The sequence below is a fragment of the Eremothecium cymbalariae genome, chromosome 4 (genome assembly GCF_000235365.1).
Source record: "Eremothecium cymbalariae DBVPG#7215 chromosome 4, complete sequence".
Classification (NCBI taxonomy): Eukaryota; Fungi; Ascomycota; class Saccharomycetes; order Saccharomycetales; family Saccharomycetaceae; genus Eremothecium; species Eremothecium cymbalariae.
In genome coordinates, this window is record NC_016452.1 from 1,436,380 (window position 1) to 1,461,115 (window position 24,736).

General features: G+C 39.6%; 12 protein-coding genes, 1 non-coding gene and 1 further gene across 13 annotated transcripts; 5 read left to right on the forward strand and 9 right to left on the reverse strand.

Annotated features, from left to right (window-relative positions):
- Nucleotides 1-511: 511 nt before the first annotated feature.
- On the forward strand, nt 512-793 carry Ecym_4735 (uncharacterized protein; the record flags this gene model as incomplete). The annotated part of the gene is made up of 1 exon (XM_003646521.1): nt 512-793. One exon carries the CDS (start codon nt 512-514, stop codon nt 791-793), a length of 282 nt encoding a protein of 93 aa, XP_003646569.1.
- Nucleotides 794-1,059: 266 nt separating this feature from the next.
- PET130 (Pet130p) lies at nt 1,060-2,043 on the reverse strand (the record flags this gene model as incomplete). The annotated part of the gene is made up of 1 exon (XM_003646522.1): nt 1,060-2,043. The coding sequence occupies one exon, from the start codon at nt 2,041-2,043 to the stop codon at nt 1,060-1,062; it is 984 nt and encodes a 327-aa protein (XP_003646570.1).
- Nucleotides 2,044-2,328: 285 nt separating this feature from the next.
- Nucleotides 2,329-2,853, reverse strand: Ecym_4737 (Hsp20/alpha crystallin family protein; the record flags this gene model as incomplete). Its single annotated transcript, XM_003646523.1, has 1 exon — nt 2,329-2,853. One exon carries the CDS (start codon nt 2,851-2,853, stop codon nt 2,329-2,331), a length of 525 nt encoding a protein of 174 aa, XP_003646571.1.
- A 1,579-nt stretch (nt 2,854-4,432) lies between these two features.
- On the forward strand, nt 4,433-7,048 carry Ecym_4738 (M1 family metallopeptidase; the record flags this gene model as incomplete). The annotated part of the gene is made up of 1 exon (XM_003646524.1): nt 4,433-7,048. One exon carries the CDS (start codon nt 4,433-4,435, stop codon nt 7,046-7,048), a length of 2,616 nt encoding a protein of 871 aa, XP_003646572.1.
- A 340-nt stretch (nt 7,049-7,388) lies between these two features.
- DDE1 (Dde1p) lies at nt 7,389-9,050 on the reverse strand (the record flags this gene model as incomplete). Its single annotated transcript, XM_003646525.1, has 1 exon — nt 7,389-9,050. One exon carries the CDS (start codon nt 9,048-9,050, stop codon nt 7,389-7,391), a length of 1,662 nt encoding a protein of 553 aa, XP_003646573.1.
- A 402-nt stretch (nt 9,051-9,452) lies between these two features.
- RNH202 (Rnh202p) lies at nt 9,453-10,472 on the forward strand (the record flags this gene model as incomplete). The annotated part of the gene is made up of 1 exon (XM_003646526.1): nt 9,453-10,472. The coding sequence occupies one exon, from the start codon at nt 9,453-9,455 to the stop codon at nt 10,470-10,472; it is 1,020 nt and encodes a 339-aa protein (XP_003646574.1).
- Nucleotides 10,473-10,718: 246 nt separating this feature from the next.
- Nucleotides 10,719-11,636, forward strand: RRP45 (exosome non-catalytic core subunit RRP45; the record flags this gene model as incomplete). The annotated part of the gene is made up of 1 exon (XM_003646527.1): nt 10,719-11,636. The coding sequence occupies one exon, from the start codon at nt 10,719-10,721 to the stop codon at nt 11,634-11,636; it is 918 nt and encodes a 305-aa protein (XP_003646575.1).
- Nucleotides 11,637-12,773: 1,137 nt separating this feature from the next.
- Ecym_4742 (uncharacterized protein) lies at nt 12,774-13,679 on the forward strand (the record flags this gene model as incomplete). The annotated part of the gene is made up of 1 exon (XM_003646528.1): nt 12,774-13,679. One exon carries the CDS (start codon nt 12,774-12,776, stop codon nt 13,677-13,679), a length of 906 nt encoding a protein of 301 aa, XP_003646576.1.
- Nucleotides 13,680-13,891: 212 nt separating this feature from the next.
- On the reverse strand, nt 13,892-14,992 carry MRX10 (Mrx10p; the record flags this gene model as incomplete). The annotated part of the gene is made up of 1 exon (XM_003646529.1): nt 13,892-14,992. The coding sequence occupies one exon, from the start codon at nt 14,990-14,992 to the stop codon at nt 13,892-13,894; it is 1,101 nt and encodes a 366-aa protein (XP_003646577.1).
- A 296-nt stretch (nt 14,993-15,288) lies between these two features.
- Nucleotides 15,289-17,358, reverse strand: NCP1 (NADPH--hemoprotein reductase; the record flags this gene model as incomplete). The annotated part of the gene is made up of 1 exon (XM_003646530.1): nt 15,289-17,358. The coding sequence occupies one exon, from the start codon at nt 17,356-17,358 to the stop codon at nt 15,289-15,291; it is 2,070 nt and encodes a 689-aa protein (XP_003646578.1).
- A 393-nt stretch (nt 17,359-17,751) lies between these two features.
- On the reverse strand, nt 17,752-18,660 carry NSE3 (Smc5-Smc6 complex subunit NSE3; the record flags this gene model as incomplete). Its single annotated transcript, XM_003646531.1, has 1 exon — nt 17,752-18,660. One exon carries the CDS (start codon nt 18,658-18,660, stop codon nt 17,752-17,754), a length of 909 nt encoding a protein of 302 aa, XP_003646579.1.
- Nucleotides 18,661-18,895: 235 nt separating this feature from the next.
- Nucleotides 18,896-18,967, reverse strand: Ecym_4746. The gene has a single exon. It is a non-coding gene; the product is annotated as a tRNA-Gln (tRNA).
- A 735-nt stretch (nt 18,968-19,702) lies between these two features.
- Nucleotides 19,703-21,669, reverse strand: Ecym_4747 (the record flags this gene model as incomplete).
- Nucleotides 21,670-22,396: 727 nt separating this feature from the next.
- On the reverse strand, nt 22,397-24,385 carry Ecym_4748 (uncharacterized protein; the record flags this gene model as incomplete). Its single annotated transcript, XM_003646532.1, has 1 exon — nt 22,397-24,385. One exon carries the CDS (start codon nt 24,383-24,385, stop codon nt 22,397-22,399), a length of 1,989 nt encoding a protein of 662 aa, XP_003646580.1.
- Between the last annotated feature and the right edge of the window lie 351 nt (nt 24,386-24,736).

The window sequence follows — 24,736 nt, forward strand, 5'->3', positions numbered from 1 at the left end:
GAACCTCTTTTACTTACCCCGTTAATACTCTAACCTCCGTTCTGGTTTCATTGAAAAGTTCCAATATATCGCCTTTTTATATCGTCGATCTATATGCACGTCTTGGAAACCCTCTTACAAATACCGAAATAGATTAATGACAAATACTGCTAATTAGCCTCCGAAAATCCTAAAATGCCTACTTCCTTCGAGCATTTTAAAACCAATGTGGATATTGTTGGTTTCTGCAGTTTAGGCGGTCGTTTTTCAATAGTAGCCACAAGATCCTGGAGGCTTTGGGGTATGGTGGAACACTTTCGTTACTGGTGTAACTTGCATAATTTCGTTTCTTTTTATTTTTTGGAATATAGGGCTCTTTAAACACCTGAAAATTTCAGCTTAGGGTTTATTCATAAGGTAGGCTCATTCAAACGGGTGGTTAGATATTATATGCCGTCGTTGTAGATATATTTTAAGGTACTACCTTGTCCAGGGTTGCAAAGTGTGCAAATAGTCAATAAGGAAGTTTCAAATGGGCAAAAGGTTTAGTGAGTCTGCAGCTAAGAAGATTGCTGGACAGGCTAGGAAGAGAGATCAAGAAGCGGCCAAGAATAGAGCAGAACGAGAACGGATTGAGGCAGAAGAGTTGTTGAAATGGGAGGAGGGAGCTCGGCAGCCAAATCAGAAGAAGCTTCTTGAGGAACAGAAACGACAGGAAAAGCTGCAAGCAAAAAAGGAGCGAGATGAGATGTTAGCAGCTGAGGAAGCGACGTTGGCGAAGGGGGGCAAAGGTAAAAAGAACGGTAAGAAATGATGTATATTTGTTGGCGACATTTCTACGGTTGCTCGACCACCTCTTTTTGTGTTTACATTGAGGCATGTCATCACTGAGCAGCGATTGCATTCTAGATCTTTATCGCGAATCTTGTACTGTTTTCTTTTAATGATAGAGCGGTTTTGTCTGGCAGTTGCTGGTATTCTCACCCAGCAAATGTTAAGCTGCATAAACTATATACCTGTATATGTGCTTTTGAATCGCTTTAATAAAGTTAGAATACTAAGCATCAATCTATGTGTAGGCTAGTTATGTTCAATAAGATGATACTTGTATGGTATCTCAAGTTTACTTAAATCACGGTTTAACTTTGAGAGGTTCAAGTTGGAATTGGCATTATCCACCCAATTTCGGGCCCCTTTATCAATCAGTAACTTGTCCCAATTCAAGTTTGCTACATGTCGTACACTACATTTGACCTCATCGACAAAATTGTCATTGGTGTGACAATCTGGAAATATTTTTATTTTATAGTGGTAAACACCGTCCTTGGATACACCTTCTTTGGGACGCCCTTTACTGTCTAATATATCAGATATGACCAGGCTAGAAATATCTGGTACAACTTCAATCCCCTTCGGAAGATATATCTTAGCCATCACAGCTTCAGGACCTCTCAGGTTACACCACTCACTTAGAAATGAGCGCCGTAGTTCTTTACGTATCTTTACACGTAGGTACGACCAATCTTTAGGTACCAACGAACCACGACTTTGCAATAAGCCTCCTACTTCAAGCAGCCTAGCCTTCATCTCATTGCTTTTGAAAACACCTAGTCTTTCATGGATGCTAGCTGTTGCACTTGTAACGTTTGCATTAAGAAGATACTCGGATGGGTACGTTATATGAATGGCAGGTTTACTCTTGCGAGCAAGTGCCAGGAAGTGGGTTGGTGGATAGTATAGTAGAGAAAAGTAGGGACAGTCGAATACTCTCGCATTTGAATTTGAGTTCTTATTTTCAAAATGGTACCCAGTCACCGAATACAATATACCTTTAAGATTCATAAGCCCCTCATCAATATCATAATGATTCTTCTTTTTATCATGTAAAAGCAAATTTTCTCTTATCAAATTTGTATCGAAGTTGTATTGTAACTTTACATCACCATCATTACCTAAACAAACCTTATGCACGACTGACAATGTTGAATCACACACAGGCCCACATATCCTAGCCGCAACATGCTCCATCCCAGAAAGTTGTTTCAAAGCCAGCTTGGGTGGCATCACACCTTGATAATGTATATAACAGCACGAGGTCTAAACTTGGTAAGTCAGTACGCAGTAGATGCCTAGATGATGATGATGATGATGATAAATTATCGTTATTTCGACGACGCGCATGAAATGTCGAGCAGCTAATCACCAAATTTATATATGGAACTAAAATTTAAACTACATATATATATTTAAAAAGCATGTGTGTCCGGCATACCCTGGATAGTATGAAACTTACTGTATTCAATAACTACATAGCTGTCATATATTTCAGTATAATTAAGCTCATTGACGCTACTTTTTTTCGCCAATTGTGATCTTTTTAACGGACCCAGCACTGTCATCAGCGGACAACTTGGGAATAGTCAAAACCAATACTCCATTCTCATAACTCCCAGAGATTTTCTCAACATCAATTCCAGGCCTCTCAGGGAACTCTAAAGCACGACGGAAACTACCAGTAGCACGCTCCTTCAAAAGCCAGTTGCTCGTTCCCTCCTCGGCCTCTTTAATTGGTATTTCCCCAGAAATAATTATTTCATTGTTCGCACTATGGTATTCCACATTGATGTCCTCCTTTGAAAGCATTCCTGGAACTGACACATTGACCTCGTACTTCTCATGATATTCCATCATGTCAACAGGCGGAACAAGACCAGTATCCTCCAAGGGCCAGTTTCTTCCCAATACCCTATTTTTGCCCGCCTTAATCAACGCACCTGTCGCTGGTCGTGCCACATTAACAAGCCTATTATTAAATGCGGCAACCTCATTATTAATCGCATCAAAGAACTCAAAAAATGGTGAACTAAGTGACATACTTAATTAACACTCTAAGACTCTTGTTTTTGTTTCTTATTACCCAAATATGCTTCCTACTGTATAAAATTCCACAAATACAGCTCTATATAGTTGTGGCCTGCCGCAAGTAAAATCCTGTATAGAGACTACATAGCCCATATATATATATATATATATATATATATATGTGCGTGTATACTAATAAATATCATTATATAAAACAAATTAAAACCCCAACCAAAAACCTTTTTACGTCCGTCGCCTACAGCCATAGCTAGCAAACTACTTTATTGTGTCAACCCCACCTCTGTCCATACACCGTCTCAGAAACTAAACATCCAATGCCTTGCCACGACTACCAACGCACACTACTACCTAATTCCTATATCCAATATATCAACGCCATCACTGCGCTCTTGACCCCCTAAATCATCACGCTTCGCGGGCCCTTTAGTTCCTCTGCCCAGACTATCATGCTTGCAGAGATAGGCCTGGAATTTCTTCTCCGTCAGACAGGTGTCTGCATGGCCAAACGCTGCGATGATGCGATTACAGCAGAATATACTAAACTCACGCCTTGAAATGTGTCAAAAAGCAGTGAACGTAACGCACCCGTTCTGGAAACGTCCGGGAAACAAACGGGAAACCCTCTATTACCCGGCCACAACCCGCCCAGGAACTACTCACGGCATGTATGTAAATCTCAGGCATCTCGAGGCCTGCTACCTTTGCAATGCATGCAAGCAACTGCGATAGAGCCTCAAAGACAACCAATAGAGCATCAGACAAAATAAGAATGTGGGCATTGCTGAAAAGACAGTCGGCAGTGGCAGCGGCTTCGCCGCTGCCACTGCTGCGTGTCTTTGGAGCGTCCGTGGTCCTCTTCAGAGCTTCGCTCGGCGCCGCTGCTGCCACCAGACCCGGCCCTCTGACACGCAGTCAGTATCGTCCGCTGAGCTCCGGCGCAGTCTGCCGCTGCATGCCATCTCACCACTCGTCTGCTGGGTCTACGAACAGGTATGTTTTATGTGTCACGTGACCATTGGCCGTTCTCGTCCATAGGAACAAACTCCACCCTCCAGATGAAAGAAACCGGTGTCAAATCAAACACAGTTGCGAACCAAGACGGTTCCCAGGACCGTTCAGACTCCTCCCGCTGACCCTCAACCATAGAGCGGGAAAGAGGAATATTAAACAAGACTTTCCAAGAAACGCTTGACCAACAACCAAGGGGCAATTTTTTATTCTGCCAATTCCTCCTTTTCGGGTAACTCTATGTAAAAACTTTGCTAAACTGTAGAAGACGGAAATACGAGTCGAAACGAACCGTGCGAGGCTCGACCGACCAGACGCTGCAGAGAAACACGTCCCTTCAGTTTGCTACGTGCTCGTTTTATCTGTTTGTGATCTGCAAGTGTGGATGGAAGTAGAATAAAAATTGGCATTTATTTCCTTTAACTTTTTTCTTTCCTTCTCCTACCCACCTTTCTTTTATCAGAGTTTTGTTTTATATAGCGACGATAGCAGGCGTATAAACACTAAAAAGGTTGTTGTCACAGGTACTAACAACAAGAGAAGTGCTTCTAGTAGAGTTAAGATGGTTTCAAAAAGTGGAAACGAAGGTTTGGAGCGTGAAATACTTCCAGGCAATGTAGTTCCTTTGCATTATGATTTGCGTATGGAGCCTAACTTTGAGAAGTTTACATTTGAGGGGCAGGTTGGTATAGACTTGAAGGTTGTTGATGAAAGTGTCCATTCTGTTGAATTGAATAACACTGATCTAGAGATTCATGAGGCGACAATTGGTGATACAGCAGCTTCGTTTATTGAGTATAACGAAGATTTACAGCGGGCGAAATTTACGTTTTCTGAGAAGGTTTTTAAAGGTAAGGGAAACGTGCGGTTGGAGCTCAAGTTCAGTGGGCATTTGAATGATAACATGGCCGGTTTTTACAGGGCCAAGTATGAGGATAAGCTTACTGGAGAGACGAAGTATATGGCAACGACCCAGATGGAGCCTACTGACGCGCGTCGTGCTTTCCCTTGTTTTGACGAGCCTAACTTGAAGGCCACTTTCGCTATAACCCTTGTTTCCGATCCGGTGTATACTCATTTGTCGAATATGGATGTGAAGAAGGAAGAAATATGTGAAGAAAGCAAGAAGAAATGGACGTTCTTTAACACAACCCCTCTTATGTCCACGTACTTGGTTGCTTTTATTGTTTCTGAGTTGAGGTATGTTGAAAACAATGACTTCAGAATTCCTATCCGTGTGTATGCCACACCTGGTAACGAGCACGACGGCCAATATGCTGCAGACTTGACGGCCAGGACGTTGAAGTTCTTTGAGGACTCGTTTGGTATTAAGTATCCATTGCCTAAGTTAGACAACGTAGCTGTGCATGAGTTCAGCGCGGGTGCTATGGAAAACTGGGGGTTGGTTACTTACCGTGTTGTGGACTTGCTTTTAGACACTGAAAACTCGACTTTGAGTCGTATCCAAAGAGTCGCAGAGGTCGTGCAGCACGAGTTAGCGCACCAATGGTTTGGCAACTTGGTAACCATGGACTGGTGGGAAGGTTTATGGTTAAACGAAGGTTTTGCGACTTGGATGTCGTGGTATTCTTGTAACGAATTCGAACCGGGATGGAAGGTTTGGGAAGAGTATATCCCAGACACCTTGCAGAGTGCCTTGGCTTTAGACGCTTTACGTTCCTCCCATCCAATTGAAGTTCCTGTTAAAAAGGCGGACGAGATCAATCAGATTTTTGATGCTATTTCTTACTCTAAAGGTTCTTCCTTGTTAAGAATGATTTCAAAGTGGTTAGGAGAGGAGGTCTTTGTCAAAGGGGTTTCTAATTATTTGAATAAGTTTAAGTATCGTAATGCCAAGACTAGTGATTTGTGGGATTCCTTGTCTGAGGCATCTGGGAAAGACGTTCGCAATGTTATGGACATCTGGACCAAGAAAGTCGGATTTCCTGTTATCATTGTTGAAGAGCTACCCGACGGTAAAGTTAAATTCACACAACACCGGTACTTGTCTACAGGTGATGTAAAGCCTGAAGAAGACGAAGTATTGTATCCAGTTTTCTTATCCTTAAAGACAAAGGATGGTGTGGACAATAATTTGGTTTTGAATGAGAGATCTATTACTATTGAACTGAAGGACACAGAATTTTTCAAGGTCAACACAGACCAAGCAGGTAACTACATTACTGCTTACCACGATGATAGATGGAAAACTTTATCCACGCAGGCTAACTTGTTGTCTGTTGAAGATCGTACTGGTTTAGTTGCCGATGTAAAGTCATTGGCTTCTTCCGGATACACTTCCACAGCTAGCCTACTAGATTTGGTCACAGAGTGGAAGAATGAAACCTCTTTTGTTGTCTGGTCTCAAATGATCTCCAGTTTATCATCTTTGAAGTCTGCATGGCTCTTTGAACCGGATGAAACCAATGATGCTATTGACCAATTCTGCAGAGAACTAGTCGGACCAAAAGCCACTTCTTTGAGTTGGTCTTTTTCAGATGATGAGTCCTTTGCTTCTCAGCGTTTGAAAATAGAGTTGTTCTCAGCTGCATGCTCATATAAGGTCCCCGAGGTTTACAATGCTGCTATTGAGATGTTTGACAGTTATATTGCTGGTGATAAGAAGGCTATCCATCCTTTAATCAAACCAACAGTTTTCAATGCTGTGTCCAAGAAGGGGACCGAAGCCTATTATGAACAGCTTTACAAACTCTACTTGAATCCTGGTTCTAGTGATGAGAAATTGTCTGCACTGCGTGCCTTGGGTAAGTTCGATGACCCTAAGTTAATTCAAAGGACTTTGGGATATTTATTGGACGGAACTGTCTTGACCCAAGATATTTATGTTCCTATTCAGGGACTACGTACTCACAAAAAGGGTGCTCTTGCCGTGTGGAGCTGGTTACAAGAAAACTGGGATGAAGTGTCCAAAAAATTGCCTCCTGGACTTTCTATGCTAGGTTCTGTGGTTTCAATGTCCACAAACGGCTTTACCTCACTAGACAAGGTGAAAGATATTAAGGTATTCTTCGCTAACAAGTCCACTAAAGGTTTTGATCAAAGCTTGGCTCAGTCATTTGATAGTATCACTACTAAATATAACTGGGTCAGCAGAGAACGTGAAACTGTTTCCAAATATTTGAAAGACCATGGTTATTTAAAGGATTCTAAATTGTAAGCTTGATTTATCGGCATATACAGGGAGAACATTGAAAGTTTAGTCTCTATATTAGTTTTCGAAGTTAATAGAACTCTAAAAACAGTTACATAAATTTTTAGTCAAGGCAATGCTTTTGAAAATCATGTCTTTCTCTATTTCATATTATTTCAAGGATTTTATATTTATAGTACTATACTTGATTTTCAGGTTTTGAGAGCTGTCTCAATAAATTACTGTCCAAAGAAATGGAGTGAGGGGAGTATAAAAGCGATCAAAGTGTACCTATTATGAATTTTATTGACAGCATAAGATGTCTCATTGTTGCTAAAAGTCATACATGTAGAACAATATCAATATGTTACTTGTATTCGTAGAAACATCCATCAGTCCCCCAGATACCAAAGACACCCACCATGGGCATCCATCCTTCTCCACCGTTAAATTCGGCTGTTAATTTTAAAGCACGGCTCAGTCTCTGCTCATCTAGAGGCTTTCCAATTGTAAAGCCACGTACTACCAGCATGCCTTGCCTTTTTGATGGCATTAGAGTCGGGTTAGAATTTGTATATATCAACTTACCCTCTAAAGATGTAGATAACGTTCCATAACATGTAAATACCTCATCAACCTTTTGTGGGAAAATCCTATAATCGTACATGTTTCCCTGTGCAATTGGACCCATGATTGTATATGGAGAATATAATTCCATTACAACACGAGAACCAAATAATGATCTAAGCACGTTTAACTGTCTACTTGTTAATCTTTTAACAGAATTACGCTTTAATTCCGGGATTTCTAATGGAAAGGATGAAACGAGATTACTATCTTTCACTTCATTGAGAATGTAGACACATCTAAGTTTTGAAAAGTTACAGCTTGATTGTGCAACAGTGCTAAACACCCCTTCACTAAGAAGTGACATAGCCCAGGAAAGTTTGAGCTTATTAAAACCAGTAGGACAAACATCGAGCATAGTTCGAAGTCCTGCATTATTAGCTGACAAAAATAGTAGGGTCGTGTGAGTATCAATTTGTGTCAAATCATTGCTGCTAGAGTAAGAAATAGAACCACCAAAAAGTAGTAAGCCGAACACCTTAATAAATGTCTGCATTAACTGACTAGATCTCATGCCCTCGGTAATTATAGTTAGTTTATCTACATTTTTCAACTCCTGATTTATCGGAAACAGTTTGATAAAATTGGAGACACTACTTACCAAACAGTGTTGCATGAAGGTAGTAGTGTCTCTGTTGTGATTAGTAACACGGGCTAGCTCTTTGTCGTCATCAAAGCTGGTCGTCGGCTCATATTCATATTTATTATCGCTGGCATTCATGTCATGGATAAGTTGGTAAAATGAGGTCACATTTCCAGGAAGGTCTGCGGGCATTGCACTATCATCACAAACAATGATAGTTTTATACCAATCTTCACTTCCATTCAATTTAGCGGCACAATTCCATGAATCAACTATAAGGACATCTAAATCCATATTATTGCGTGGTATAGAAGGCAGAAAATGAGGAATACAGGATTCTAGAGTGCCCATGAAACCCGCTATGGCTGATACAAAGCCAGGACCAGTGGCAACTGAGCATACAATTCCAACATTTCTAGCCTTAACTTCTGTAAAATAATTCTTCAATAGCTTTGCTTTAAAGTTTATATTGCCCAAGGTCCAGGAAGTATGTCCATCAATAAAAGAAATTCGGTTATTTCCCTTACCGACTTCCATGGAAGTTGACCAAATATCACCAAAGTTTCCCTTTCTAAACTGATATCCATGACTTAAACTTAAACCGGCTGACAATGGATAACCAATTGGAGTCAGTATATTTCTATAAACTGCGGTCTCATTTTCCTTTCTGACGCTAGCAGTGCAGGCTTGTTCTGTTAAAGCAACAGGATGTAGGTCCCTTTTAGCATCAAGGATCACATGTTGTATCACCCAGTTAGTGGTGAAAAGACAAAGAAGGACCGTGATGATCCATTGGAGTAGTATCCAAAATTCTAGCATTCAATCTCTCTTCAGCCCCTTTCAAGCGCTACCTTCAGTTTTATCTACCAATATAAATATAGAAAGTAAGTTAGATAAATGCATCTTCCGACTTCTCTCGGATGGAGAATAGCGCCAAGTTGCATTCCATCAGTTCATAAATAGACAATTTATATGTATCAATGCAACAGTAGTCTTATAACTCAACTATAAACTGCAACCCATTTTGCTAGATCGCTACCAAGGTTTATGGAGGAATAGGAAACTAATTTATTTCAAGCTAATTAGTGATTTTTGAGCGTTTCAACTAACAATACACATTACATCTCCCATTCGCTTTCTTCTCAAAAACTTCCAAACTCTAACCACACAGTATATAGTTCAAAGATCCCTGTTGTAACGACAATTAGGATAACAATTTAGATGCCTCCTGTTTTAGATGGTGTAGTGCCAGAGGTTGGAGTTTTTATCCTCCCAAAATGTGTTTCTGACGCCAAGGTGACCGTATTTGAGCTTCCTCATCCATCAAATAACAGATCTAAGAAACCTATTAGGGTATTTATTCACAACGATGTCGTGTATCAATTACAAACCCAGAAATTCAGTCATGGTTGTCCATATACCAAAGAGGAGGATAAAGCTAACGATAGGTATCATTACACTGCCGATAATCAGACTTATAAATCAGCAATTGTCCTTAATGAGCATAATCCTGAAGAGAGCTTTGTTTTAGAATCAGGGACTTTTGAATATCATACTAAATACGATCTGACATTCTCTCTATGCCGATATTTCTATCGTTCTAATGTTGTGGACAGCGAAGAAGACTATATACCAGATATTATTCCCACGAATACAAAACCTGACTTCAACTTTTTAACGGTAAGAGACTGGCATGATCAATTAATCGATCAAGATGTGCCGGAATGGTGTCATGTGCCATTAAGTGTTCTTGAGACCTCATTGGAAAGAATATGTGATATTGTTGAAGAACGTGAGGAAAACTACTTCAAGATAAATCCAGAGAAGATTACTAAATGGTTAGCACAGAAAGTCCTCAAAATTCTAAAGGTGTTCCCTAGTTCATTACCATTGCCAGATGATATTCCAGAGGAGTATTTAAATGACATCAAACTAGCCTGGTCGACGAATTTGCTGATCTCATTGCTTCCCCAACAAGTGTATTGGATGTTGCGTAATTATTCTGATCCTGAGGCCGATATTAAGAATGCTTTTAATGTACTAGAAAAGTACAGAGCTGAGATTACTGACAAACAGAAAGAAAATAACATCTTAATTAAAGCTGTGATGTCAGCCGGTCTACAGCAAGGCTCTTATAACGCAGGACGCCAACCACGTTTGGCTACCAATACTAAAGCCCCTACAAAGAAAAAGGTTGCACTTGGAAAAGGAGCAATTGATGCTTTCTTTAAAAAACGGTGAAAAGAACATTCAGAGGTTCGGCAGTAAATATGCCATCCTTATTGGTCTCAGATATATTCAATTTGTTTAAATATCATAGCATTAATTAATGTATCGATACGTTTCTCTTGTAGTCACGTGATTTAGATGTGTAACTTGAAAATTTTGTATATGTTTCTGCAAAACGGTGAGTTCGTTCCCTCATTATTCGTCATCATGCAAGCTTGGATATTTGCATTATAGCCTGGTTTCCAAGATTTTCCACCTATGGCCAGGGATTTTGAGATTTCAAATGTCGAATCTTCGTTTATTCTGGATGCATTGAGACAAAACCTCAGGCTTGATGGACGAGGGTTTGATCAATTTCGAGAAGTTAAAATAGAATTTGGTGATGAGTATGGAGATGTTACCGTATACCTTGGTGAAACGAAAGTTCACTGTAGGACAACCGCGGAAATATCACAGCCTTACGATAACCGGCCATTTGAAGGGTTGTTTCTAATATCTACAGAGATGTCTCCCATGGCTGGTACTCAGTTTGAACATGGAAATAATACTGGAGAAGATGAGGTTTTAATTTCACGAATAATCGAAAAATCCGTACGGAGGTCAGGTGCATTGGATCTAGAGGGCCTATGTATTTCAGCTGGCAGCAAATGTTGGTCTATTAGGGCTGACGTCCATTTTTTAGACTGCGATGGAGGTTTCATTGATGCAAGCTGCATTGCAGTGATGGCTTCTCTTTTACACTTTAGAAAGCCAGATGTTACGGTGTTTGGTGAGCGGGTAACTGTCCATTCTATAGAAGAACGAGAAGCCGTGCCATTGGGCATTTTACATATTCCAATATGTGTTACCTTTTCCTTTTTTAATCCAGACGCTACGGAGGAAAACATCAAGGGTGATTCCAATAAGGAGATTTCCATAATAGATGCCAGCTTAAAAGAAGAACATCTCAGAGACGGCGTTCTCACAGTTACATTGAATAAAAACCGAGAAGTGGTCCAGGTGCTGAAGGCAGGTGGCTTACCAATGGATGCATTGACATTGATGGAGTGCTGTCAGAAGGCCTACCACATAACCGAAACTATAACAACCCAAATTCTGGACTTGATAAAGGAGGACTCACTCAAGAGGAATAAACATTCAACAATGTTAAGTGCTGAAAATCCCCGTGAGTCCTAGATACTGTAACTTCTCCATATCACACGTACAAGATGTATATTATATGTATCTACTATACTATACTACCTGATTTGCCTACAGCCTAGACCTTTCGACACTCCTGCTACCTCTGCGCAGAACTCAGAGAATACATCCAGAATCACTCATATAGGCTAATACTACTAGTCTTTACCACACTAAAGACTGGCTCGTATACTACCGAGAACTTTTAAGAAAGTCGATCCTTACATAAAACACAATGGAATAGAATTCCAGGAATTTCCCTGGTCACATCCTTCCTTCTGCCTTCATGTCTCATATTAGCAAACCTTCGCATCCGTGTCGAATTCCAATCCTATTCCCTGGAGTTAGCAGCCTTTTCCAATAATCATGTACATACTCCTCGTTTAACGTCGCCCCAGAGCTACAAACAATTATATACACGCTCCCAGTATCCTGAATCTCTCATATGAAACTTCGACACCCACCATGTACAATCCATGAGATCCTGAGTGCTCCTCCGATTTATACACACACATATATACTAAATAGGAAAGGACTTACAATCCTGTTTGAATTGCGTATACACCACCAGATTATACGCAGTACTGTGCCTAGCGAAAAATCTCACACAGATAAAACAGCCCACTTTTGACTGTACACACAACCACTCCCAAAAACCCCATGCCACTCACTTGCATGACCTTTGTTTGTTATTAACATATATCTTCATAGCTACCAATACCCTAATATATGGCTTAGCAGTGTCTACGATTGTTTCGCTTATGTAGTTTCATTCCCCCACCAATATTGGTTTCGATTACCAAATTTAACAACCTGACATCCGTCATGCAACATATATCATATATCCTGATGTAAACCCCAAGTCTCGTCTAATCGTCGTATCCTCGCTGGAGCAAAAAAGCACCAGGGTATAACGAGGTCGAGTAATAATCACCTATTTGGGATTGGTATTCTTGTTATAATTGTTGACACCCCCGCTTCTAACCGCAGTATATAAGTGTAAGGTGCTTGAGTAGTTCATCCTATTAATGGTTCAGTAGTAGACTTGTGTGTATGCAAGAGAATAGTTGTTAACAACATTGTCTTAAAGCTGATCCACTGCAAATATAACAAACTAACCTTCCAATTTTAAATATGTGCCCCATAACAGTTGATGTCTGTTTAATCGACTTAGATGGAACTATTGTAGACACTACTGACGCAGTAGAAGCTGCCTGGAATAAACTTGCCGACAAGCATGAAGTTGATGGTGCTCATATCTCGAAAGATTCTCACGGTCGGAGGGCTAGTGAGACGTTCTCTCACTATTTCCCAAAGGTTGATAACACAGCAGTGGTTAGAGAGTTTGAGCGTGCACTTTTTTCGCAGTCTCACTATGTGGGCTTGATTCCGGGTGCCAACGACTTGTTGCTTTCTTTAAATAGACCAACTGGGGGTAAGCCTGGGGAGGTCTTTCGCGATATTAAGTGGGCCATTGTGACTTCTGCTACTCCATCCTTGGCTCATTCATGGTTTGACACAATTTTGAAGAAGATTGGCAAACCAAAAGTGTTCATTACTTCTGCAGACGTCAGTAAGGGCAAACCTGATCCTGAGGGTTTTCAGAAAGCTAAGGAACAATTGGCAAATGTGCTTGGTTTAGATAAGGATCGTGCTAGGGCAGTTGTGTTCGAGGATTCGCCTTTAGGAATCAGGGCCGCCAAAGCAATGGCGGCCATAGCTGTTGGTATAACATCTTCGTATAGTAAAGATATTCTCTACAAATCTGGTGCTGATTATGTTATCGAAGACTTGGCTCAAGTATCTGTTGTGGCTAACGATAAAGATGGAATCACTTTAGAAATTACTGGTAGTATGGATAGGGATTCAGAAGACGACGGTGACTATTTTGATGAGGAAGATGAATATGAGGAAGACGATGACGCTTATGATGATGATGATGATGATGATGACGCTGATGTTGATGATGATAATAATAATAATAATAATAATGAACCAGCTGCTGCAAAAAGCAATGGAAAAGCAGCAGACAAGAAATGACTATTACGATGCGATGTTTGAACATTTGCAGTGAAATATTAGGATTGCCAGCACTTGATTCCGCTTATGTTTTTTGTTTATTCAAGCCTTTTTATGCCATAACCCTCTTGTGGCTATAGAACTTTAATTGATTGGTATTTCGATGGTATGTTGTTCGGCACAGTCTCTAATATGATTTATTATATGTACAAGATATAAATTACACCACCTGACTATATGTATGATTCTTGTTTGGCTTCATCTTCAGTTATAGTTTTGTACTTTTCATAGAAGTGGAATAGCTCAAAACACACTTCTACACTGATTAACCAAATGATGATCCATTCCAGCTTTGTGCTTTTCTTTTCATTCAACACCGACAGTAGTGCCCGTGATTCATCGGTAGCGTAGTCTAACTTCTTGTTGAGGATGGTGATTCTGGGCTGAATATCCAGGTTCCTGGAAATCTTTTCGTACAGCTTTTCCAAATCAGGTTCACTCCAATACAGATCAGGCGTTTCAATTAGTTCTGAGTAAAGATTAAGATTTCCTCTTATGAGAAACAACCTTCCTGTGCTTTCTAAGATATGATTTTCAGTAAAATTCAATTTCTTTCCACTGGATAGTAACTCAGTAAACTTCTTAGTCTTTGCAATATGTGATTCTAAAGCAGCTTCTAGCACTGACAGCCTCGTACTGCGTGAAAGGCCGCCAGAAAGTGCTGCTTTATCTAACATACCATGGTTAGCAGAAATACTATTAATTACAATTAGATCACCTTCGACAAAGCTTTCATTCGCTTCGCCTCTATTTGTGATATCATGCAATTGTGTCCAACTCTCAGTGGTGTCCAGTTCAACATAGTCAAGATCTTCACTCTCGTACTGCTTCTCTTTTAAAGGATTTATTCTGGCTTCATCAACCAGTGGAAGAATATTTTCCATCTGTGAAGACTCATCTAATCCCCAAGCCACTACAGTACCATTTTGTCGAATTATCATTACATCTCCCTGGTGGCCATCGTGGAAGTATTTAAAGGTGACAATCTCATCAGGTATTAAATTAACAGGCTGATACCCCTTTTGATTAAGCAAGTCAATAACTTTCGGTAAATCATAAGCCTCTGATGTTGTTATTGATGTTACAGGTTTGAGTTTTAGGAATTTGGACACTTTATATGCTAAAGGTTTGTTGTAACTCTCAGGATACGATGACTTTCCAGGCAACAAAGAACGTCGTAGTGAACGGGAACCTGGTAAAGGGCTGCGGCTGGAAGATATACTTCTAACTGTATTAAGATTGATCTTGTAAGTTGTTCTTATGTAACTCAGCATTTGTTTCTTACTGCTGTAAATGAATTAAAGCCCTGTGTATGTCCTTCTACTTAGGTTGTCAAACGTCTAATTAAATCCGTATTTTGTCGACCGGGATGTCTTTATGCTAATAACGCTTTTCACCAATGTGTGCCTTTAACTGCAGTTATCTTGATTAAAGGAATAACACATAGGTATTAGATGATTGAACAACAAAAGAACAGTTGAATTACAATACGAGCTATCTATTTATCTATATTTATTTCTAAACAAATTATTTTCGAGGAATGGCCAAAATAAAATGATACTTACACTAACTACCACACATCTTCCTGGTACTTGCCGCTGGTTTTAAATAATTTTAAGATTTCAGCAGCATCCTCCTCTGTTATACCTTTACCTCTTTGCAAGATGTCCGCAAGTGATTTGTGTACATCTTGTGACATACCTTTAGCGTCACCACAAACGTAAATAAAGGCTCCTTGATTAATCAAATCTAGAACTTCTTTTTCCCTTTCTAATAGGCGATGTTGAACATAGGTCTTCTTCTGGGAAGGTATCCTAGAATATGCCACAATCAATTCAAAACAATCTCCCAATACTTTGGCATAGTTGGGCCACTCTTCCTGATACAAAAAGTCATTTTCATCCCGACAGCCATAGAACAACAAATGTTTGCCTAGTTTAATATTTTCATTGTTAGAGATGAACTTGACACGTTCACGGATAAACCCACGGAATGGTGCAACACCAGTTCCCGGGCCAATCATTATTACTGGAGTAGCAGGGTTTGACGGTAACCTAAATGTGGAACGGCGAACATGGACAGGAAGTTTGTAGTTATGGTATAGGTTACGTGGGCCAGATAAATTGTAATGAACTGGTAACTTCGCATCTGAAACATCTTGTTGAGTCTTGGATAAGTGAATATGCCTTAACAAATTAGTAGCAACACCTGTAACTTGCCCCAGTGTGTGATCTGTGGGGTTTGGGAAATTTTCAACAACTGCTGTTATATGAATGGTCTGCTTTTCAGAAGAAGAAGAGGAAGATATTGAATAATAACGAGGTTGTAAATGAGGGATAGTTTCCGCTAAAAATTCCCATGGAACAAAAGACCACTTCTGCCCATTTGATAAGTAAAGCAATGCATCAGTAAGATCAAAATATTTGGAAGAAATTTCCTTAGCGAATTTATTTTTATCCTTGGATATAACTAGCAACTTTTCTTTCACATCAGGATCGGTGACATACTGTAACAACGAGCCAAATACTTGTCTCGAAATGGGACCTGAAATTTCCAAATAGTATCTAACCGCCGAACCAATTGTAGTTGGCACTGGAAATGGTTCTTTAATAGTGTTATCTTTTGGTTTCAAGTTGAATACAGTGTCTGGATCAAGATCAAATGTTGATAGAAATTTCTCGACCTTTTCATCAGAGTTAGATGGCCATACGGCTAGATGGTCACCAGTAGAATATTTCATATTGCTTCCAGAGATATCAAATTCAGCATGGACACAGTTACGATCACCAGATTTGAGTAACTCCTTAGTTGTAGTAATTGGAGCCACGAACGGATGAGTTGAGTCGAATGGGCCCAGCTGCTTTCCACTGTCGTTGAACGATAGAGCTCTCCCTGGGAGGTATGCAGATATAGGCTCACCTAAAGAAGCCGTATCAACAGAATCCTTGGGTAAAACAGTGTACTCGTAACTTGACTCAAAACCAACTTCTCTTTCATCTAAAGCCAATACATCCTTTAATTCCTCAAATATACTATCCTTCCAAGCCAAAAAGTCCTCATCTGTCGTTGCAGCACCATCATCAGCTAACCCAAAAGTACCTACCAAAGTTGCAGAAGCTTCCTGGAGAAGTTTGTCCGTCTTTTTGGCTGCACCGTTGTAGAATTCATAGGTTGAGTTTCCCAAACCAAAAAGTGTGTATTTCACATTATCTAAGTCACCTGGATTCAATGATTGCAACCATTCTTCAAACTGTATTGCAGCATCAGGTAAATCCCCTTCTCCATAGGTGGAAACAAATATTGAAATAATCACATTATCTGGCAACGAGTTCAAATTATCAAAATCATAGTTTTCCACATCAACACACATAACTTTCAAGGAAAATTTTGAAGAAAGCTCCTTAGCAAACTTTTTGGCATAATCTTCACCAGTTCCAGTCTGAGATGCATAGATTACTAAATAATCCTTATTGTTCTCAGTTAACACCTCCACAATGTCTCGTGAATCTGAGTGTACCGCAACTAACGAGTCATCTGTAGAAAATAATTCCTTCAACTTGTCCAACTTCAAATATGTGGCAACAGCCAAAGCTAACGCACAAATAACAGCAAAATCTATCTTATCAAACTTGATCGCCATTTTCAGTATCGATAATGCTTTACGCAGAAGTCTTCTTTTCAGGTGTTCGACGATTTCGAAACCGTGCTGGATCACTGATCTATTGGATCGAATGATGGGTAGTTTACAAGCTTTTTGAAATATATAGTCTTCGGCTGTATCAAATAGTTTCGAATTAAAGCAATCAATTTGATATAAGCACCTTTTTTAAAAGCTGTTATTACTGTCTTAACGATAATCTACGTGTAACTAAGCAAATTGACGAAATATCTTCATTTAAGCGGTTTTTCACGAAAGCCGTAAACCTGCCAAAAATTATACCAGCTGGGTGCAAAAAGTGTCATCTTGATGCACGTGACAATCACGAGCCTACATGATTATGAATTACAGAGATATATCTATGTAATACAACTGTCAAGGACGGTATGAATCCCCAATAGATAGCTTAATTGATTCGCATAGTGAATTTAACTGGGTTTCATCAACTGCCAGCAGTTTCTGGCACATAGCGACCAGTGCTTCTTGAGGAAATTCGATCTGAGTACGCCTGTCGATGCTATAGAATATGGTTTCCTGGCCGTTGGGAGTAGCACCATCAGAGATAGTTGAAGTCACTCGCTGGATATATTCTAGTTTAACCATATGATTTAAGACTTCTTGTATCTTCATGTTAATTATTGGGATAGGATAGCCGCCAGTGGGTATGCCAAATTTTGATAGATTGGTGAAAAGTTCCTGCTCTAAGCAATTATTTTTAGAGAAAATCACCATGCATATTACGATCGACATGATCCCTTGGAGTACTAGAAGCTGGTCAGTTGACAGTTGGCTCACAAGCGTCTGAGCACTTTCTATTCCGGGAGCATATTGGGAATCGATGATACGTTCACGATATAGAAAGGATGTTTGGTCTATCATGGATTGAGCGTGTTTTGATGGTAGCGGTATATCGTTTATTAACATTAGCCTGTCGCCCCTGAATTTTAGATCTGCTATAGGGTTGGTCTCACTGCTGTTGAATTCATCTTCTGCTTCTGCTATTTTAACATTCTTGTTGATATTATTCTTTCTTGAAGGAGTCCCAACTAGCCTGAAGCCATAAATATCTTGCAATACGACATTAACTTCATCAAATACATTGGCATACTTGATATTTGATATATTTTCAGCTGCTGCAATGTCACGAATAGCATTGGTGAATCGAGTTTTGCTAATTATTGTCGAACGAATTTGCGATTCCGCCTGCGAAAGAACAAAACGGACCATTCCAGAAACTATAGGGCTCAGTTGGCTATCAGACTCATCTGCAATATGACCGTCCATCTCTCCCGGTGTCAGGGACCTTATAAATTTGAACGTTTCCAACAATTTGATTGGAGATTAAAAAATGTACATTTTTCAGATGTATTGACATCTTATTAAACGCATTCATTTACAGGAAAACAGAAGTGGAGCCAATATGGCCTAAAAAACAATAATATGAGGGCATAAAGCTCAGAAGTTACATAGTACCTGGCTCAACTTATAAACCTTTTTTATGTAATTTTATGGAAAAATTAGGTCCTACCCGGATTCGAACCGGGGTTGTTCGGATCAAAACCGAAAGTGATAACCACTACACTATAGAACCATACTCACGCGTTTGAAGCGTTTTCCGATGTTTAGATAGATGCCATATGTCATGTGATATCCAATGAGCTATTTGAAAAATGACACTATAATGAAAGGCTAGGATCTAGGTATTAACTTGAAAAGAATCCATTATAGCTTATATCTACTTCTCTATGGTTCTTGTTTATCATGAATTATGTGAAAACCACTGCTTTGGTGTGCGCAAAGCACGCCTCAATCAGCAGGTCGCAACGTTCTGTTAAAGAGATACAACCCCATAGTTAAAAGATTATTATAGGAATAGATTATAATTTAGAAGAATAGATATCGGGGTAAAGAAAGATATCAATTTTGGGAAAATAAGCGGTCCACGGTTGATCTTCTTGTTCCTGTAATTTGAGAGTTGCTTCAAAAAGTTCAAAAATGTATATCTCTTAAATGTTCTTTTGAGGTAAAATAGTCTTAATCGAGTGATTTTCTTTGAGCACCACATCTGGGTTACCGTAAGAGTTTTTGTACAATACAAATTGTGCTGCTAGCTTTTCATAAAGGAATTTTCATTGCGTTAGGGGTATTTGATATTCATATTAAACTTTTAGAGTCCCTTGTATCTGTTGGTACTACATACACTGGATATGTGCCTCAATTGTTATGCGGTATAACATGAGCATATGGAACAGCACTTATTGATATATTTCAATCAGATCTTGGCTTTATTTAACCACCTTTGCTATACTATATGGTTTTTTATCGGCTAGGAATACGGTTGTCTTGAGTTGTTTTTGTAATTTCCGTTGTCGGGTACGCCTGTGGAGGTAAAATTGTCATTTTCCTGCTTATGTCTGTTTAGTAAATTGTTAAAATAAAGTTGTTCTGGAGTAGTAATATGAGTAATATGATTACGTTGCTGGTTATCGTTAAAAGTCAAATACTGGGCTGAACGTTGGAGTACGTCGCTTTCGTTTCTCGTCTTCTCAAGAACAAAATCGGAGCTTGAATCATCCTCATCCTCATCATCAGGATATGGTACAATATATGGTTTTGTTAGCTTAGGGGAATTATTGTACAAGTCGTTAGTGGATCGCACCACTAAATCCACCCTGCTACTAGATAGCGCTTCTTTACTGTTATTTCTAGTGCTGTGCTCCATATAGTAACTAGGTATCGTATTCACAGACATATCTGATTGAAATACATTGCGGTATGGAGGCATTGGGCCTAAACGATCTTTCTCATTCAGGGAAGTTATTGAGAGGTCGACATGCTGACGCGACAGAGTTTTCTGTGAGTTATTGTTATGTGAGGGTGACGGCTTGGAGAACTCCATTGATTCTAATGAGTGCAAGTGCTCGATTGGTGGCCTGATATACTGTGTAGCCGGAGAATCAGCGGTGTATGAATGTTGCAGCATCGTTTCGGGCATATATGAATTCTTCGAATGAGATACAACAGGGTCGATATATGGTTTCCGATCCCTTCTCTGCAGCGGTCGAATTGCCTGAGGTTGGGGCCTTGGCAATGATTCATCACTGCCATATAGGTTTGAGCCTTTCATCATTCTGTGCTGTAGGGAATAATCTGACTGATCGATGAAAGATGCCATGCTTGCAGGTAGTCCGTCAACTTTTTCATTTGGAATACTTTCTACAGATACCATTCTAGTGGGAACGTTATGGTTTTGTGGTACAGTAGACGTAAAAGTTGTACTTGAAGGAATTACGCGGCTATCTGGAGGGGTATCGAACTTCTGCGAAGTGGTTCTACTTTTTCCGTAGACGAGTGTTGTGTTGGCCGTTCTAAAACTTGAATTCCAATCACTGTCAACTTTCTCCAAGTCTAGATCAGTTGTAGATGATGGCACGCAGACTTTTTCCAAAGAAAATTTGTTATACCGCTTAGCTCTATATTTCTTAACCAGTTGGTCTACTCGCTCGCTTACTGTAATACAAACGTATTGCTTCAATCCTGCGTTTCCTTTATCAAATAATTTGTAGTAGACTACAGTTGACAACAAAAAAGCACATAGTAATTTCAGTATGAAGAATGCCCAAATTCCAAGTGAAAACAGCATGGAACATAGGAGAAGGGCCTCCTGACGATTGGTTTCTGCAATTGTTTTTATTCTGGATATAAGGCCGTCAAACTTTTCTATCTCAGCCAAGTTTTGATTCTGATGTACTGTGAGCAGAACCGACCATAAAGTGAGTCCATTTATAATTTGCCTAGGTGTATCAGCAAGCAACAACTGAATACAATCCTTCAGTTCAAAAAGGTAAAAAAGGCTACCTTTTGAAAGAAACCTTTTGGAGTGACTCTATTATAAACGCAAAAGATCTTGTAGTGGGTAATCGAAAATAGAGTTCTTGCAAAATGGTTCACATATGTCAGAGAAATGTTCCTCGTTCTATAGATTCGAATTCCATTGAAAACACCTATTAGGCACAATGTAAACGAGATAAGTAGCGAGGTAACAAATAACCATTTTGATATGCGAAACGGCACAAATGGCTGGATAATATTATTGGACCAACTATTGAATGCCAACAACTTTACACATGTATAGATATCAGCCGCAAACAATGCAATCTTTAGGATTGTCAAACCCCAGATAATAAAAATATATTTAGCCAAAGTCAGGAATTTATAGTTTTTGAATAACTCCAGATCTAAATGATCAAACGTCTTTCTATTGATAGAAAGTTTCCAATCACCTGCAAACATCTGACCAATGGCACTTTCATGGGCGTCTGCAGGCTCTGAGTTTAAAAAAAGTCCTGTATTATTATAATAATAACCGTCTGTTCTGCAAGTGACAACGAGATAAACTTATAGAAGCTTCTTTAACCGTCAAAATTTTGGCTTATCTTGAACCAAATTTCAGAATTCAAAATAGTTCTGCACACGAAGGTCCCTTTTAAAATAAAGAAGAATTTTAAAACAATAATTCGAAGCCTGAGTTCCTATCTATATATAATTAGTGTCAACGCATTTAAGTTGACAACTGTTGAACCAGTGTTTTTGTCCTGAAACAATTTCAAAACTCTCGAGAATCTAAATTCGCAGATTCCGAAAACCGTTTTCCAAGAAAAATGAGATTATGTAACATTAGTGCAGATAACATTGTACGACAGATCGACTGCGCACAAATATTGAATGTGGTTCCAAATAATCATTACTTAAGCTCACCGCCTTAAGTCGTCTTTCTGCTTAGCCAGCTTCATTTCAGATAGCAATCCATTGGTACTAACTAAACTTTTAAATTTGACACTAAAGTATAACAGCGACACAATAGAGGGAATAACAATGAGCATACGGGTTCACTACAAAAAGCTGCAATGAAGTCGGGAAACTTGAAAATTCTGACTTCACTCTTCCTATACAACCTATACTAGAAATAAGCTGAAATAATTTAGCAACTTTTAAAGGGATCATGAGTAGGTTGTAACACTTAATCAAAATCTGGCTCCCCTGTGTCCGAAATACAATCTTCATATCTGTCAATTGTAAAGGAGGTTACACGACAGTAGTGATTATCGCACAGGCTTGAAGTACAGTTCCGCACATAAGGTGAGAACCGCCTTGAGTAATTCTCGTACAACTGCATCGATGCAGGGTCATCTCTCATTTTTGTTGCAACCTTGTGCCAGTACGATCCATTCAATGGGGCAGATTCGGGCCAATCTGTGATACCGTAGGCACTTCTGGCATCATATTCGAACTCCCAGACTGGCTCCGACCCGTCATTGTTGAAGGTGTTATTCAACTGTGTGTAGAAGTTGTGGCTGTTCATTATGGAGAAGGTTTTCCGGTCAACGGTGTAGTATCTCCATGCTGGATTGTTTCCGATCCATGGTGTAACAGCTGGCGCAATCCAAGCAACGTTTACCACGTTTTCAATTGTCTTGGCATCTGCACCACTCCCTGCGTATAGCACATCAAATTGGTCCAAGTGTGTGTGCCCGAAGAAAAGGCCCGCAATTGTATATGGCGAAAATCTCTCGACAATCTCCGCGAAAAGATTTGAAGGGGCAGGCAAGGAATCTGTGCCGAATGGAATATGTGCAATAACCCAAACCCTTTGATCTTTCGATTCACTTTCGACTAATTCATCAACTAAAAACTTAAGTTGGCCGAAAGCATCTGCATCAGAAGCATTCAGATAAGCATAGTTATTCTTCCTGAACCAAACATTTGAGTTTAAAGAGATGATCTTTAATCCAATCTTAGTATTAACGGCAAAGCCTGTATAATGATGTTTGGCATACATAGCAGTTTCTTTGTCTAACCAGCCATAATCTTCCCACAAATCTGCCATAAGCTCTGCGTTCCATGAGAACCTGTTACTAAACCCATATCCTTCCGGAGCCAATTGACCATACGGGAAGGTATCGTGATTTCCAAGCACAGAATACAAAGGAACCGTTCCTAATCTGCTCTTAATATCTCTAAATATTGTTACCTCGGATTCTACCACTGACTCGTAGTCGACATACTTCAGCTCATGGTGGTCTACCAAGTCTCCCGTGAATATCGCAAATTCGAAACACATATTTTGGTCGTTTGCGTAATCAATAACAGAATATAACGATGAATTGATCAAAATCTCGGGCGCATCACACGAATAATGACCAAAAGTTGTCGCAGGCGTCCATACAGTTTGATTCAAAAATGGATCATTGTAAGTTCCCTTAATAAACCGACCACCATCGGTATAGTAGGAGCCGTAGTAAGAATTCCAATCACCATCATACCGCCGATTACCTCTTGTGGAAAACATATTGATCGAATCTGGGCTACAGCACATACCACTAGTACAGTTGGTTTCACTTCCTACAGTGTAATCTAACTGAATATGGAAGTCGGAAACATGTAAAACATTAATCAAATCATCCTTATCCGGCTCAGGGGCAATATAATGTTTGGGCTGCTTGGCGGGCCACAAATGAGATAGTGTCGTATTCGGTGTCTCTGGCTTTGGGCACCGCCTAGATTCATAATAATGGCAGAACAAATAACCATCATAGCTGTTTGGATCAAGCAATGACAACATATCCGCAAAATTGGTACCCCTGAAACTGCTCTCAACCGTATTCCTATGATAGAGAGTCATACACGAATCCTCAGCTAGAAACCGGGTATCGATACACCATTTAGAAAAAACAGTAGGCACCAAATCCGGCCTAGTTAAAGATAAAGTCTTACCGATCGTTAACTTGTTCAAACATTTCTCACAATCTGTCAAGTTCTTATTATCGTGTAATATCGTCAATTGTTTCACCAGCTCTTCCACAATTTTATCATCACTTGCCTTAACAGCACTATCGAATACATCCATATCCTGCCGAAGTTGTAAACCTGACTTAGCAGGGAAAGGAATAGCTTCAGCTATTCCTGCTCCAACGATCGCAGCAGTGATGAATTGTCTTACAGAAACCATTCTCCACGGATGTTAGCGGCAAGAATAATCTAGCCTGTATTTGGTAGCCTTGACGTAAGTACATCGCATTTTATATAAGATGCCGCCCTCCAAAACTAAGGCAGCCAAAACTAATAAAATCTTGCTAGTGGAGACAAAAATATCAATATACAACAGAACCTGAAGCTCCCACCCACCTGCATCATCATTACTCGAATTTAATTCCGTTAAGCAACAAATATGTATGTGGAGTGAGTCTGAATGACTATACTACTTAAGCCAGCGAAAAGAAAAATTCTCGCACGTTTTTAGCAATTGCAATTCATTTTTCCACTGTATTAAACAGGGACAATTGCTTAAAGTGTGCCTTCC